The 16211-nt window shown below is 45.0% G+C and overlaps 1 protein-coding gene across 12 annotated transcripts in view; it reads left to right on the top strand.

The window, feature by feature from the left end:
• Ica1 (islet cell autoantigen 1) overlaps positions 1-4416 on the top strand; it is a 148297-nt gene extending 143881 nt beyond the window's left edge. For all 12 annotated transcript variants that reach the window (XM_006236095.5, XM_039108416.2, XM_063286740.1 and 9 more), the window contains one exon: positions 4145-4416. In XM_006236095.5, the coding sequence (XP_006236157.1) occupies positions 4145-4266 (122 nt within the window). In that variant the 3' untranslated portion in view covers positions 4267-4416. The remainder of the gene's footprint in view (positions 1-4144) is intronic.
• Positions 4417-16211: the final 11795 nt, after the last annotated feature.

Raw genomic sequence — 16211 nt, 5'->3', positions numbered from 1 at the left:
AAGCTCCACTTTAGGGTGCTTCCTGATGGCCTTGAGGAACGCATACCACTCTGTACTCAGAAGAACACAGTGAGCCGAATATATGTTCTAATACAGTGTTCTCGAGAGCCCTGCTTGGAAATGCCTATCGCACAGAGTCCTATTATCAATAGCAGCACCAACTTCTGGACTCACTCCTCGCACAGACCCCCTCCACCCCACCCCCACCCCCACCCCGAATTGATTCAGGCTCTCTCTGGAAGTAGCATGTCCATGAACTCAGTCAGAGAGCAGTGAGACCCAAGAGCCTAAAACTGCACAATTTCTCATGGCTGCCTAGGAGGATGGCATCCTGAAGGAGGCTCTGAAAGTGTCCCTTTCCTCACTCCAGCCCCATCAGCCTAACAAACATGGCCACCCAGCCAACCAGCAAGCCATCCAAGACACCATTCCCTAAACCAACGCTGGTCTCTAGGATTCCATTTCAGTCAGTCAGGATCTCTAACTGGCTTAGAGCCGACATGCTCTGGGAGACAGGCTGCAGGATGGGAGGGAAGGAGACACAGTGCTGGTGGGCAGGTATGGGACAAGGAAGGACTCATTTCAGCTTTTCCTGTAACTGACACCATTGGGCACACATTTACACCCCAGCCTTCGCTTTCTACATTTACCGCTTTTATGTGATTTGGGTCTAAAAGGAAAATGTTTCAGAGCCAATTTTCTAGGAACTCGGGAGTTTTTGTTATTCCTGGATCACACCAAATACTGGTCATCTAAAATTGTTTTATTGAAGTATAATTTACATGCCATAAAATTCACTCACTGTAAGCGAACAGGTCAAGGATTTCTCAGAAATACATACAGTGAGGTTTGAATTCCAGAGTCTCAGAAGGCTCCCTTGACATCTGGAGCTTCCGGTGGGTTATGAATTACCCTGTATATGTTTAAGAAACATTTCAGTGAATAGCAATGCCATTTAAAATCCTTTTCTGTTTTCCATTGTTTTATACTAAGGAAATAGGTCGCAGGCCATCTGTTTCATTACTTATTAGTCTTCATTATTGAGTCTGTGTACTGCCCATCTAAAATGAAGTCATCTAGCCAGTGAGTATTAGAAACCATATGGGCTGCCAAGTACAATGTGGCCATTTAAGATGGCACACCAACAGTATTCTTCTTGCACCTTACAGGGGGATTTTTAATAGTTTGTCTTAATTCAAGAATCATAGGTCTGAACCTTTCTGTGTGCCAGTCAGTGTCCTAAATGATACAAGAACGAAATGATACATAACCCACAGCTTCAAGGGTTCATGACACCAAATGTAGCAAAAAGTCAAACTATTAAAAATGGCGGACATTAGAATAGCAGGCTAAACAAAAGGTGTTCAATTATTTAATTTTCATGGTATATACAGTGTGACATTTTCTTCCAGAAACTATTCACAGACCCATCTGAACTCAGCAATTCAAACATGGTCTCTCTTTAGCGCTTTACTGGAGACTAAATTATTCTCTGCAGAGACATACAACAGACTGTAAGCAAGAATGTCACACTAAAAGGACAGTCTCAGGCACAATGACCCCCATAGTGATGCCATCTGATGGTCAACATTTTAACACGACGGCCAGCAACGGGCTTAGTGAGCAAACGGTTAGCTGCTCAGCGCTCTGAAGAAACACTTGCACACCTGTGTTCAGACGACAGGACTTCCTACAGAAAGAACTAAAGCAGAGGTTTAAAGATGTATGTGGGAGATTAAGGACCAGCCATGCCAAACTAGCCAGGACAAACAGTAAATGTGGGGATTGGAGGAGCTTGCTTCTCTAAGACAAGAGAGCTAAAGGCCTCTAACCATGCTCATCAGGGAGGGCACAGCGGTATGACAGGAGGCTGGCTTACCCAAGTGACATTGTAAGGTCAGGCAGAAAGTTAACATTAACACTGGCTCTTCACGCTCCTCTTTTGGGGTGGACTGCTATTAATTTCAACTTTCCAATGTACAAAAAGAGATGCATAGGACCCTCTAGGTAGAGATGCATGGTTACTAGTTCTATCGCTCTGTTATTGGCATTCAGTTTTAAGGCTTCCCCCCTTGTGACAGGAAACCATAGATCTTGATTTCCTGACAGTTTTGGGTGTAGTCATGAAGTCACCATGTTCCACCAGAAAATAGGTATGAAACATAAAAGGAAAAAAGTAATGCTTTGATACAGAACTATTGGTTGCTTTTCAAAATCCATTGTCTTCCTTAATTGCCCATATATTTCCATTAGATATGATCTGATGCTTCTGTTCTGTCAGTTTCTTCCCCAGCCCGGGGAAGTTAGAAAGGTCTTGTCACACCATCCTCTGCTGGAGGCTACCACGGGCAGAAACCATGTATGTGACCAGCAGCTAGTGAGGTGGGGTAACAGTTCTTGTTAGATCTAATATCCTTTGGTATTGACTACTAAGCTGGGCTCCTTAGTTGTCTAAAGAGCTCCTTTTAAGCTCGTGAGATTGGTTGTTTTGGAACAGGCCCCTGAAGTGCACATCTGCTGGGCAGAAGATCTCGTGTGTATTCTCGGCTTTATCTCTGTTGCTTTGGTCATCACCCCCTCTCCTTTTGACCACAGGACATGAGAGGAAACGTCTGTCCTATTATCGTCAGAAAGTGTTCCTATGATGTTCTTTTAAGTGCTGAGCAAATAATTCGCACCTGGTTTTACTCCCAGTGGAGACCTGGAGGATCTGAGGGTCGGTCCCCTTAAAGTGCAGTCAGCTGGCTTAGCTCTTAACTACAAGTCTGTGATTACTCCCTGAAGACCCTCTCAAACCTCTGTAAGAGGTTAGAGGGAAGGGGAAGTGTGTAGCATATTTTCAATGGGGATATCTTTAAGATGCCGTTACCTTCTCTATCAAGAACTGAGATAAACTAATCTATATTAGTCTTTTCTCATCCAGTATCCTCATATGACCTCCAACATGATGACTTGAGTTTCTCTCTGGTCTCAGTATGTCAAATCAAAATAAGCCAGGAGTTTCAAGAACTATGCACGTGAAGGTTACCCGTAGTAATAACCTCTTTGGATTACTCTTCAGAGAACTGTTCGGAATACTTACTCTTGGCATCACTAGCTGTTTCTATGTGCTATGTGTACTAGTTGTATCTCGTATTTCATGACATAATACATACATTGCCTCTGTCATTATAAAGTAATGCGCCCATTGGGCATTATGATGAGAATTATGGAGATGAACCGAAAGCATGACGTACTTCCTTCACTACCTTAACAGTTCAGTGGCCTTTAGAGAAAGGACCAAAGACGATTTATGTAACTCCAACCCATTCTATCCCTTCAATCTAGCCAGTTTTGAGACTCTTTTCAGCCAGATGGCGAGCACATTCCTAACTGCTCCTTGCAAGAAGGGGTACCCTAATACAGAGACATTTATTCATGCTTCTGACGTCTCCACCTGTTGGAAAGGGGCAAAGGCACGGCTTATCAAGCCAGTGAAGTAGATCCTCACGTGGAATGATTTATAGGAAAGAGTCCCAGCTTGTTTATAAATCACTGGCATGAGGCACTCCTTTGAAAATTCTCTCCTCATCTGGAAGATACTTTAGCTGTCTAATCATGGTTTCTGGGGAGTCAGAGCAGGATAAGTAGAAGGAAGAGCTCCAGGGAAGCCAAGCAGAGCCATCTCAAGCCCATGAAGGCAAGGCAAGGCAAGGGTGGAGAGACTGGGCCTGGGTATGACCTCCCGTGGGCCTGTGCCTTTGAAGGATGAAAAAAGAAACACTAGATTGCCCCTGACCCAGGGGGCTTAAAGGGATCGCTCCAGCAGACACCGGAAGGCACCGTGCTTCCTCAGCCCTTCAGTCTGATTTGTGAAATAGCCATGCTGGTTCCTAGTTGAGGGAGACAGTGTGTGGGGTTTTGAGTGCCTCTGTGAGCTGTAGCCATGGCTGGAGGTACACTGCAGATGGAAGTTAGTTAACTAAGCCTCAGGCCACAGTTTGTGTTAACCAGCCCTTCAAGGGACATGAAGTTCCCTAACGGTTAGAGACCAAGGGTCATGGGATTTGTCCCTTCTGAGGTGCCGCTGGACCTGCTGAGCACAGCATGGCAGAGGTGGTCTCTGAGAAGGTGGGTTTGTTCACATTTCTTCTTCTTTCCCCAGAGCCTGCCAAGGCTGCCTCGGACCTGACTGCCTGGTTCAGCCTCTTTGCTGACCTCGACCCCCTATCAAATCCTGATGCTATTGGGAAAACCGATAAAGAACACGAATTGCTCAATGCATGAGTCTGCAACCTTCAACAGGGGAGCCCTCCGGCCACTCCGCAACACCTCATCCAGGGCTTGCAGAAGTCTAACGTGCTCAGTACGCTGTTTTAATATTTACATGCCATTTTAATAAAACGAGAGGGTCAAGGCCCTGTTTCTATCGCTATAGTTATTTACTCCTGTTTGGTTTGTGTGTTGCCCATGTGCGTTGAACAGTAGAGGGCAAGTACAAAGGAGCAGGAAGTCACGGCTCGCCCTTGCTGACATCCTTCAGGACCACTGCTGTGTCCTTAAACCATGGTAAAAATCCAAGGCTAAATTACACACCTGAATGCGGGCTTACGTAACACGTCCTCGGGGACACCAGGAGGCTAAAAGTTCTGTAAGCACTTTGTAAGACCCATCCCCCTCAGAAGAGGCTTCAGGAAGAGCCCTTCTCCTGCCGTGACACCTCCCACCCAGCTCTGGGTAACCATTCAGACAACCAAAGGGGCGGTCTCCTGCCACACGTGACTGCGGCCCCGCAAGCCACACTGGCAGATGAGCTGGGCTGCTTTCTGCTGCGTGGACCTTTCCGTTGGAGGCAGCCATCCTTGCGCATCCTAGTTCCTCCTTTTATCTCCTCCATAGCTGAATTCAAAAGCGAAAACTCCGGGAGCCTCACGGAGCATTTTTCTTTTTAAACAGAAAAATTTAAACGTTAATAAGACAACAACATTTGATATCCAAATCCAAGTCGTGGATTCTGTGTGGAGACCCAGCTGTGCTAAGAAAAGCATCGTGGAAGGTGCAGTAGAGGAGGCCAGAGACCCAGGGGCAGTTCTGCAGGTATTGGCTAGACCTATACATCCCCAAATAAGGCAGCCAGCTACAAGGGCTGCCTGTGACTTTTGAAGGGCCATGAAACAGTGGTAATAACAGATTCACATGCGAGCACATCAACAGCTCAGAGACCCCGTCAGTATCGCAGACCCCACAGTTGGCATCTCCTCTACTATGTCACAGGTAACCCACTAAGTGCTACTAAGCACACGCCCTGACGTTCATGTAGATCGTGGCAATGCACGACCATAAGGGCCTTGGATAAGGGAGGAACCAGTAGTGGTCCAGAGAAAAAGTTCTCTGTGCGTAAGCCAGGCAAGTAGTCTCTTCCGGGCTCCTGTTGCCTATCTCAGAGAAGGCCTCCTGGGCTAGCTTCAGAAACACAGGAGTACCTCAGGAAGGACCTGACTGCAGTTCTAAAGCCACTCTGAGGGGTGGAGACACAGGCTGTTACAGATGTCTTCTTGATATAGGCAACGTCTGGGAGCCAGCTGGGGGCTTAGCTTTGGTATTTTCCCCAGCTTTGCTATCTTGGGCTGTCAGCGGTGTCATTACTAGAATCGTCTCTAGCAGATTTCTCAGCTCCACCTTAATACACTCTGAGGTTGTCATGATACAGAGTCAGAGCCCAACCTTACACTCCTCTAAACACAGGCGTGCCTGCCATCCCCTTAACCTTAATGTACCATCCCAGGGGCCCGTTTGCTATATGAGACACCACGAGAACACTATTCAGTCCTCAAGCGCTTCCTCAGAGCCTTCCTCCACCAATACAGTATGGTGCCTCTAAAAGCACCTTCAGTTGTCTCCCTGAGAGTGTGACTCCTGCCCTACCTCTCTTCTCTGGCCATGCCAGGATGATGCCTTCCTAGCCTGGTCAGATATGTGCTTTAGACACATGCCTCTACCATGAGACATTGCCACGTGAGAGTCACCTTGGGAGCAATGGATTAATGATGCCAGATCAAGTTGCCCATCAAGGAATGAGGACTAAGGATCCTAGTTTCATCCTGGGTCATATTTGTTTGTAGCCATGAGAACCCCGGAAGTCACAGTGAGGAGCTGAATCTGGAAGGCCTGACTGGCTCCATCTAGGCAATGAGGAGGAGGTAGAGGTTGAGGGAGGTGAAGTCCTTCTGTTTTGAATAGGGTAAGCAGTGGGGGGGGGAGGGGTGGCTGCATTTTAAAACTGATCAGCGAGTCGGGGAAAGAGGATCACAGTGGTTGAATAAGCTTTGCAACAGGAAAAGGAAAGGGTTGCTCACGGAGGCATTTTCTCCCCGAACTTTCTTTATATCTCTCGTGAAAAGGAAAGAAAAGAAAGAGACTCCATCTCCGTTCCTGTCCGCAATCCACTCGGGCAGCCTCTTGATCCCTTTTGAGAGGCATGTTTTGATCCTGCTCCCACAAAGCCCCTTGACCACCTCTCCTAAGTAAGCAGCAGCTGCTGCCTGGTGCCCTTGTAAGTACCCTGTTCCCGGGCCTGGCCCAGGCTTCCTCTGGGACCCACCTTGGGGCCTCCCCAACTGCCCATCAGTGTTCTCTCCGATACGAAGGAGACAATGTTTCTTTACCCTCTGCAAACATGGTTGCTTCATCTCCACCTCCCCTCGGGCAGCCCGCCTGAGCCACAGTTACACCAGACCTTCACACACAGACAGACCCAGGCTCTCCTTGGTTTCCTGCTGTTTCCGATGGCTTCAGCATGACCCCCGAGGTCCCCTCCCTTTCCTCAGCTAACAGATAAAGGACACACACACTGTAAGGAGGGACCAGGCATGATTCTGTCTGTGCCCGCCTTCTTTCCCCAACTGGCACTGGCTCTCGGTTCCCTTTACAGATTCATTCTCCTCGAAATGTAATTTTAGAAATGTCAAGTTGATTTTGAGTTCTGGGTGAGTGAAAAGAAAAAAAAACAAAAAACAAAAAACAATACGTCATTCTCAGAATTAGAAAGTACGGATTTAGAAAGAGCGAGCACGTCTTTGTTTTTGTTGTTGTTGTTGGAAGTTTTTGCCCAAGAAAATGTATTCTCCTTGAAGCCAGCACCCCTGGGTATTAAATCCATTGTGCTTTAGCCAATTCTTATAACTGGTGTGCGTCTAGGACTGAGGGCGCTGAAAACACTTTGTGAGGCTGCCCACCTACCAGGTGACACCCACCAGGTCCCTCTTGCCTGTTGTTCCATCCTGCAACTTCTGGAGTCAGCACTGAGCTCCCCTTTCAGGAGGTGCTACACGAAGACCCCACCCCAGAGCCGGTCTCTGGCAAGGGCTCATGGGTAACATTAATTGATTTTTTTCCAATACATCAGTGCCGCACCTGGCTTTGTGATCAACTAGTGTCCTCCACAAAAGCCAGGTAATCCTCTGCTTCCTGCTTTCATCAGAGGCAGCTTCCAAGCCCTCGGACTGGCATTCTCAGTCCAGTGATGTTAGTAGTGGTGTCAGTTGTGTTGGAACATAGTTGCCAACTTGGAGGCTAGTCCATACGACTGACCATGGCTGCCAAGAAACCTGCACTGGGAAAAGGCTTCTAATAAATGATCAATGTTTCTGGTAGACGTGGGACAAGCAACACCGCCTCAGACCTTGCCTTTCATGAAACTATCAAAGCTAACTTTCTTATCAAAGGAAACTAGTATTCTAGAACCTTCAGGAAGGGGCATGTGTGATAAGAACAACAAAGTTTGGAGACTAGTCATGACCAAAATCTATCCAAATTAGACTGACCTAAACCTCAAACTTGTAAAACTATCATTTAGGAGTAGGAAGAGATAGGAGGACGATGAATTCAAGGTCACCTTTGGCTATGTGGTCAGTTTGAGACCAGCCTAGACTAAATGAGGTCCTGTTTAATTAATTAATCGATTGATTAATATTTTAAATATATGACAGTAGACTTGCTTCTCAAGTGACTGTCAGGTCTACAAACTTGAGGCACAGTTGAGTCTAAATGTTCGTATTTGCCACCTCCCCTGCCCCCAGTTCTGCTTCCCTCCATTTCTTCAATCCATCAGGCATTTCTTAACAGGAGACAAGATGACCACAGAAATCTGTAGTTAAAGTTTTGGAATGTATCCTGCATTGATTGGTCCTATGACCAGTCTTCTTTCACTAGGATCAATGGATGAAAAACAGGCTATTTGATGAGCTTCCTCCAGGTAAATTTGGGTGCTGTTACTAGAAGACAGAATGGAGGCTGAGTGGAAGAATGGACTACAGATCTGCCCTGGCCTCTGCACTGCAATGGCTTTAAGGAGACATTCACCTTCCCAGAGGACAGTGAATGGCAGCAGGGCAGTAAGAGAAGCGGGAAGCCCATGGTGACTTGTTGAGGCTCCTTACCTTTCAATACTTGTAAGGCATCATGGGAGGATCATAGAGCCCTCTGCATCTGACATACTTCTATCCAGATAAGGAAACTAGGGACCAAGGAGCCATCGACAAAATCCCAGGTCTTGAACCCATGTGGTCTGATTCCAAGCCAGGGCTTCTTCTACATCCAACTTTGCTATAGATAGCAAGGCTCTAAGAAAGAATTTAATGAAAGGCAAAGTTCCCATAAGAACTAATATTTCCTCATTCACTCACATTCTTATTTTTCTCTTCAGACACCCACTATTAAATATAGCCTTCAAAGAGAGATTTATGAAACTAGTTTAGGACAGTAAGCAAGAACTTACTCTAAAGCCAGACATCTTGAGTCAAGTCAAGCTTCTGTCAGCTATAGGTCTTAGCCCTCTCTGGCTTCAGGATTTTTTTGTTTTTGTTTTTGTTTTGTTTTTTTCATTCATAAACAGGAAAATAACATACCCTGTCCAGTGGAGTTACTACAGAGTAAGGATTTCAGCTCTAGGACTCTTAGTTACCAGCATTAAAACTATGGAAAGAGACATCCCTGAGGCCCCCTCACTTTGTGAAATGGCATTTATTAAAGTAGGGGAAAGATTCTCAGGGACCTTCTGGTAGGCTCACCAAGCTCCATTTTCCATCCTCCCTGTTTATCAACTCATTCCCAAATATCAAAGGGGTGGAAAGGGGATGAGCCTAGAAGGTCTAATGAAAAGCTAAAGCACTTCTTGTGCAGCCTGCACAAAGCCTTGAGTTTGATCTCTAGAACCTCATAAAGTGGAATGGTGTACCTGATGTTAATCCCAAACCAGGAGGTAGAGACAGAAGGTCATAAGTTCAAGCTGATCTCCAGCTACATAGCAAGTTCAAGGCCAGCTGGCTACATGAGACTGTCTTCCCCTTACACACGCGCACACACACACACACACACACACACACACACACACACACACCACACACAACACACCACACGCACGAACGCACGCACGCACGCACGCATGCACACATATGCATACATAAAATCTTAAAGTCTAGTTAGTGTCTACTGACTTTTGTGGTAACTGAATAAGATTCTCTGAGGAGGCTAAGCGGCATGAAGGACGCTCTTTGTTAGACCTAAGGGGTATGTATACTTGCCAATTTAATTTTGCTTTTTGTTTTTGTATTTTTGCTTTTTTTTTTTAACAATGAATCATTCACTAACCAGAACCGCAATTAAAATAATGAAGATGCAGAGCAGTTGGACTCCTCTAACATCGTCGATGGGGAGGCAAAATGGAACAGCTATTTGGGGAAACAGTTTGGCAGTTTCATGGAAAGTTAAGCATATGCATGCCACGCAACCTGCCAATCCCACAACTAGGAATTTACCCTGGAGAAAGAGAGAGGAAAAAACACACACACACACACACACACACACACACACAGAAGCCTCTATGTAAATGTATAGCAGCTTTATTCATAATCTCCCAGAACTGGAAACAGGCCAGATGTCTTTCAGCTGCTGAAAGAGTAAAACAAAAACTCTTCGACATAAGCGCAGTATTATTTATCAATCAACACAAACAAGCTACTGATATATAGTGCATGAGGCCAACTCACACCAAAAGCATGGACCCCTACTCCGATGCTATGGGAAGAGCACCTTATATCAGTATATGCCTCCCCGCAAAGCTCACAACAGCTTAGAAATTAGAACAGTACCAAACAAAGCCAGACCAAGAGGCAGTGTATAAAATTCCAGACCCGTACCTTTCAATAGTATCCAAGTCTTGAAGAAGGTCACTCTGGAAAGAGGAAAACTGTAAGAGCCAAAGCCATCAAGTGCCCCGAAGGAACTTGGAGCAGAGAAATGGCATTATTAGGAAATCCAGTGATTCCCAATGTTGACAGTCTATCTGTGTGAGTGTAGGTTATTAAAATATTAACAATCATCCAAGAGTTACATGGGATGTTAGTAAGAGGGAAGCTAGCCAGGGAGATATGGAAACTTTATGTTATGTTGCAACTTTCCTATTAATTTAAAATTATTCCCCAGTAAAAGTTGTGTTTATTTGTATTTTTTAATCACAAAGTTTTGGTGCTATATGATTTGGTGCTATATGATTTCCATTTGCATAAAATTCAGACTAGTCAGACCTGTAAGAACAGACATTCAGTCTATGTTTACCAAAAGCTGAGGTAGATGAGGGTGGGTGGGCTCCAAAAGGCAGAGAATTTAGGGAGATGAAACTCTGTTGGGATTTTGTTGATGGTTACATGATTGCCTGAATTTGTCAAAATCCATAAAAAAGGTAAAAAAATGGGTGAACTGTGCTTAGTTAGTTCGTAACTGTGATTAGAGGGAAGAGACTAGATTCTGAACTCTCGATATACTAGTCCTCATGAAGCAAGAGATCCCGTGAGAATCTGGACCAGAAGACCCAGTCTATGATGCAGGTGAGGACATCAGATGTGCCTCCTGATGCAAGGAAGCAGAGCTACTCACAGCCAAACGTCTCAAGGGTTAGCGTCCATCTGTGTGTGTGTGTGTGTGTGTGTGTGTGTGTGTGTGTGTGTGTGTGTGTGTGTGTTTTCAGTGAGGACAGGGCTAGCTGAACTTCAGAAAGCATGAGCACATAAAATTTGAGCCTTTCAGACCGCAGCAAGGGAGGGTGATCTGGTAGTCAAACATTGAATGCTTCATCCAAGGAGTAGCCAACCCCCAACCACCCCCTTACCTAGAAATGGCCACATGGCCCAGACCAACTGCAATAGTTCCTAGCAGATGTACTATCCCATGAATGCTACACTAATCTTGTGATCTTCAAGGCTTTGGAAACACTGTAACCGTGAAGCGCATCAAATCTATGGCAAGAAGGAAATATACATGCATTAATAAGAATAAGCATGGATGAGATTTTTGTGCTGTTTTAGAATACAAAAAAGTATTGAAGGATGGAGCTCTTACGGTAGATTGGAAAAAAATTGAAATGTACCTTTATAGACAAATATTCAAGATATTGTCCATAGTTACATCCCCCCTTTTAGACACAAATTTTCAGATATTGAGTCATGCTCTGACACCTGGTCTCATTGGATGAGCTAAAGTAGCCTGGCGGAACATCTGTTCACAGGAGGAAGAGTCAGACCTTTTCATTCTGGGCTGGTTATATCCTAAATCTGCCCACTGTTAAATCAACAGAAACAATGTATAGTTACTATAAAGCTACAGAAGCTTCATGCAAGCACAGAGCATGAGCTTACAGAGCAGAGGTATAGAAAGGTCAGGCACCAGAACGAGCTGATAATGAGATATTCCTGAAGACACCACACGCCTGAATCACAAGATAGAAACCAAGTAGCATAAAAGTGAGCTTCAAAACCCCTCCCTGTTGGCTTGCTTTCTTAGTGCTAGAAGGCGCTATCCAAACTATTAGGAGTGAAAAGACTTCACTGGCCTTGGCCGCCTGCTAGGCCAGATGTACCTACTCATGCTCTGATGGCACTACTGTTATGGGGATAACCAGCCACTCTACAGTTAGATTCATGGCATCTTCCCAGGGGGAAATTCATGACTGGTATGTAAACCCAGTCAAAAAGGAAGCATCATAGAAAAGATGTCAGAAACAATGTAACAGCCGAAAGATGGAGAAAAGGCTACAAAGTGTCTCTTCTGGGCACCGTACAGCTTTCACCAGGAGCAGCTGCCCTTATCTGAACTTGTATATGTTAACATTCAGTCATGGGTATAAAATGTATGGGGACCTACCCTTCCCTGCTTAACTATTGACTACTAACAGATTCTGGGAGTCATTGTCATTAGCAGTGTTCAACTGTTGAGTCCACCAGGCCTCAATGGATAGCTTCAAACTAAGGGTCACACAGATGGTCTGAGTTAAGTGGGTCACAGCACAAACAAAGAGACATGAATATGAATATGACATGAGAAAAGGGATTTGCAAGGGGTCATGCAGGTGTGGGAGGACAGGGGGAAGAGTAACCAGATGCAACATCTTCAAAGACCAAATTTTAAAAATAAAAATAAAAATAATTTTCAAAAAATAGGACGCTGAGTCACCTTGAGGACTGAGTGTCGTTGAACTCCGGATGCTCATCCAAGCCTCTCTGATCTTTGCACTCAACTTTGAAAATAGGGTCTCTGCTCTTAATTAAAAATAAACACCTATGTTTTGTCTTCTAACCACCCAATGCTAGGAAACTACTGACCCAAGGCCCTGCTATGTTCAACATACCCAAAGGCTAGCTCTGGAGTTCTTAAACACTTGACCATAGTCACGGAACTCTTTGTTCAGTCTTCTGGAGAGAACAGTCAAATCAGTCAAATTTTGGAGTTCCCCATGCTTTCAATTAAACTTTCTTCATGCTTTACAGAGGATTTCAAGAGAGCATCCAAGCCCATCAGAATGCCCTTTTCTCTATAGCAATAGGATGAGCATCTTCCTCACGACCGACTCTTGTAGTTTGAAAGTGAAACATCCCTCACAGGCTCATATGTTTGAATACTATGTCCTCAGGTGGTTGGCACTATTTGGGAAGGTTGTGGAACATTGAGAAGATGGAGTCCCATGTGAGAGGACAAGTCACTAGGAGAAGGGATTGTGGTTTTGTAGCATAGCTCCATTTCCTGTTCACTCTGTGTTTTCTGACTGTGGATGCGATGTGACCAACAGGGTCTCTTGCCTGCTCTTACCACAGTGCCTTCCCCACCATGCTGGACTGTATTCCCCCAGAACCATAAGCCAAATAAACCTTCCCTTCATTGAATGGCTTTGGTGAGGTAAAGTGTTGCAACAATTAGGACAGTAAAGTAATATACTCACCACAGTGGAAAGCTGATCAGAAATGCTCAGGTGTACAAAAGGCACAAAGTCCTGTGCTCAGATAAGCGCTAGGGCAACCGGAAATGTTAAACACACAGGGTTGTCTCCTCAACAAAGGAGATATAAACCTGTTTTCTTCCCATAAAGCTGGGCGAGGGTGTTGTAAATAACCTGGTGATCTGTGCCATCTGTAGGGCCAAGCGATGCCTGAATCACCCAGACTCTTCCTCCCTAGGTCTTTATCTTGAGCACTGTTTCTCAGTCAATAGAACCCATCCTTAAGGGAGCTGTCACGTGTACTTGGTAGCTCGGTGACCTCGATGATGACGGAGACCACACCAGACCCTCCCCAAGACCCTTAAGCAGTAGAACTCATTCTTATGGAAGAGGTCACATGTACTTTACAAGAGTTTCAACGTCGTATGCCTTAAGCTTTTATTGCGATAGTTACCAAGGAAACTTTTTTCCAAAGTGGTACTGGACTTAAATATGCCTCAAATAAACTTCCCGGTGTCAGACTCTGGAAGTTTGAACCAACACCTACCAACTGAGTCATGTTCAACGAGATTTCCTTCTTACCCCACATATGGCTGTGACCTTCACAGGGACTCTCACAAAGAAGCCCTCTGAAGCGAGGAGTCTTCACGTGTTCACCCTCTACTAAACGGTGAAGATGACAATCATTTTAGTAACACCTCTTCTGACGACGCTGGACTGTGTATCAACACTCTTGAGTTCCCTTCTCTGGCCACTATAAAGGGATTCCTTTACTGATTTTGATCTGTCTCCTTAGTGATATATCTGCCCCTGACCTGTGATGCTCAAAAGATCAGTTTTATATTCCCAGCACCCTTGCCAGTCTCCCATCCCTAGTACAAACAGAAGGAGTTCTCCAGGTTATCGGCACTTGAGCAGTCAACACTCTTGGTTCCGTTGTCCTCTGCAATTTGTCTCGACCTCCACCAGCTGAGTTATAAAGCCTATTCTGGTTCAGAGATCTATGGACCTCTTAGTTTCACCAGTTGGTGAGTCCTGAGATCATGTGTAAGGATTTGTAAAAATGCACTTATGTATATTTTTGCCACAGGAAACAGTCAAGCATTTCTACAAATTCTCAAAGCAGTTGGTGGACAACAAAAGTCAGCAACAGACCAGTACAGAAGGCACAGGGTACCTGGAACCCCCAGAGCTGATGATAACTGACAACTGTTATCTGTGTGCAAATAGGATGGAGACTTCCCAATAGCCTCTTTACCAGCGGGGAAACCCCAGTCTTCTGTAATCTTTCCCCTTTCCCTGCCCTTAAAGTGAGATAGCCAAATTGTGCCTCTATAGTCAAACTGGGGTGTATTTTTATCCTGCCAGTAGGATCTGCTATCCTATGTGAGCTGTGACTTTGGCTCTTGTTGGAAAGGAGAGAGCAAATCCTCACCACACACTAGCCTAAGCTCTGGCTACCTGCAGTTTTCCACCCATCTGTTACCTGCCCTCACAAGCCCTAGTGGAGCCCTAGCTTCTCCAATTGTAAACCTGTGATGAGACGCCCAGAGCTTAAACAGCATTGTTTTTCTGATCTAAGAAACTAGCTCTGTGACTAAAGAAAAAGCATCTCGAAAAGACAAAGGGTGAACTTGGGTTGAAACCTCAATCATCCTACGTTTCTGGCATTGTTTCCTAGATCTAGGCAGGATTGGGGAGAACCAGACACTCAGGATCAGAGGTAAGATGGGAGGGAGGTGTCTCCTGAGCAGTCATGGGCAGCTGGGCAGTAGGACGTTTGACTGCTCCACCCTCTGAAACCAAGGAAAGGTTCAAAGGACATATTGTAGACAACCTCGGAGGAGGAAGTTCACTGCACATCTGTTGAGTAAATGCCTATTAACTATCAACAGTTGTGTGTGTGTGTGTGTGTGTGTGTGTGTGTGTGTGTGTGTGTGTCTGTGTCTGTGTCTGTGTGTGTGTGTATTTTACTCCATTAACTCCTTCTGACTTTACATCTATTGTTCACAAAAGGGCTACTCAAGACCAGACACCAAGTCCATTTCATATTAACTAAACTTTGGCACAGGATTTTTATATGTATATTGTGGTCATTTGAATAAGAGTGGCCACACAGGCTCATAGATGTGAATGTGCTTGGTCACCAGTGAGTGACAAGCGGCGCTATTTGAAAGGATTAGGACAGTGGTTCTCAACCTCTCCTATGCTGTTCCTCATGTGGTGATGACCTCCAACCATAAAATTATCTTCATTGGTACTTCATGACTGTAATGGTACTGTTATGAGTCATAATGTAAATACCTGATATGTAGGATATATGATGTACAACCCCTGTGGGTATTTCAATCTCCAAATGGATTATGACCCTTGATGGTTGAGAACGGCTGGATTAGGAGGTATGGCCTCATTGGGGTCAGTATGGTCTTCTTTGGGGGAATGTATGCCACTACAGGTGGGCTGGCTGTGAGGTTTCAAGAGCTCAAACCAATCCCAGCGCCTCTCTCTCTTCCTGCTGCCTGTGAATCTGGGTGTAGAACTCTTAGTTATTTCTCCAGCACCATGGCTTCCTATAGGCCTCCATGCTCCTTGCCATGCTGAAATTGGACTTTAAACCTCTGAAACTGTAAGCCAGGCCCCAATTAAATGCTTCCCTTTATAAGAGTCGCCATGGTCATGGTGTCTCTTTACCGCAACAGAACACTGACTAAGACATATTTTCTTGAAGTGTGTCACGTGTGAAGTGTATGAATCAATGGCTTTTTCACATATTTATAGTCATGCAACTAAGGTCATTCTCTAATCCCAGAACATTTTTATTACTTCTAGAAGAAACTGTGCACCCATACTCTCCCTTCATCAGACCCTAGCAACCATCAGTCTTACCTCTGCCCAAGGATTGCTCTGTAAGAACATTTCATATCAATGGGATTATCTTGTACCTAGCTTGTTCCATTTAGCATGCTTT

This window comes from Rattus norvegicus, chromosome 4 (genome assembly GCF_036323735.1).
Source record: "Rattus norvegicus strain BN/NHsdMcwi chromosome 4, GRCr8, whole genome shotgun sequence".
Taxonomy (NCBI): Eukaryota; Metazoa; Chordata; class Mammalia; order Rodentia; family Muridae; genus Rattus; species Rattus norvegicus.
The sequence above is the reverse complement of the archived record's forward strand: the minus strand, read 5'-3'. Positions and strand labels throughout refer to the sequence as shown.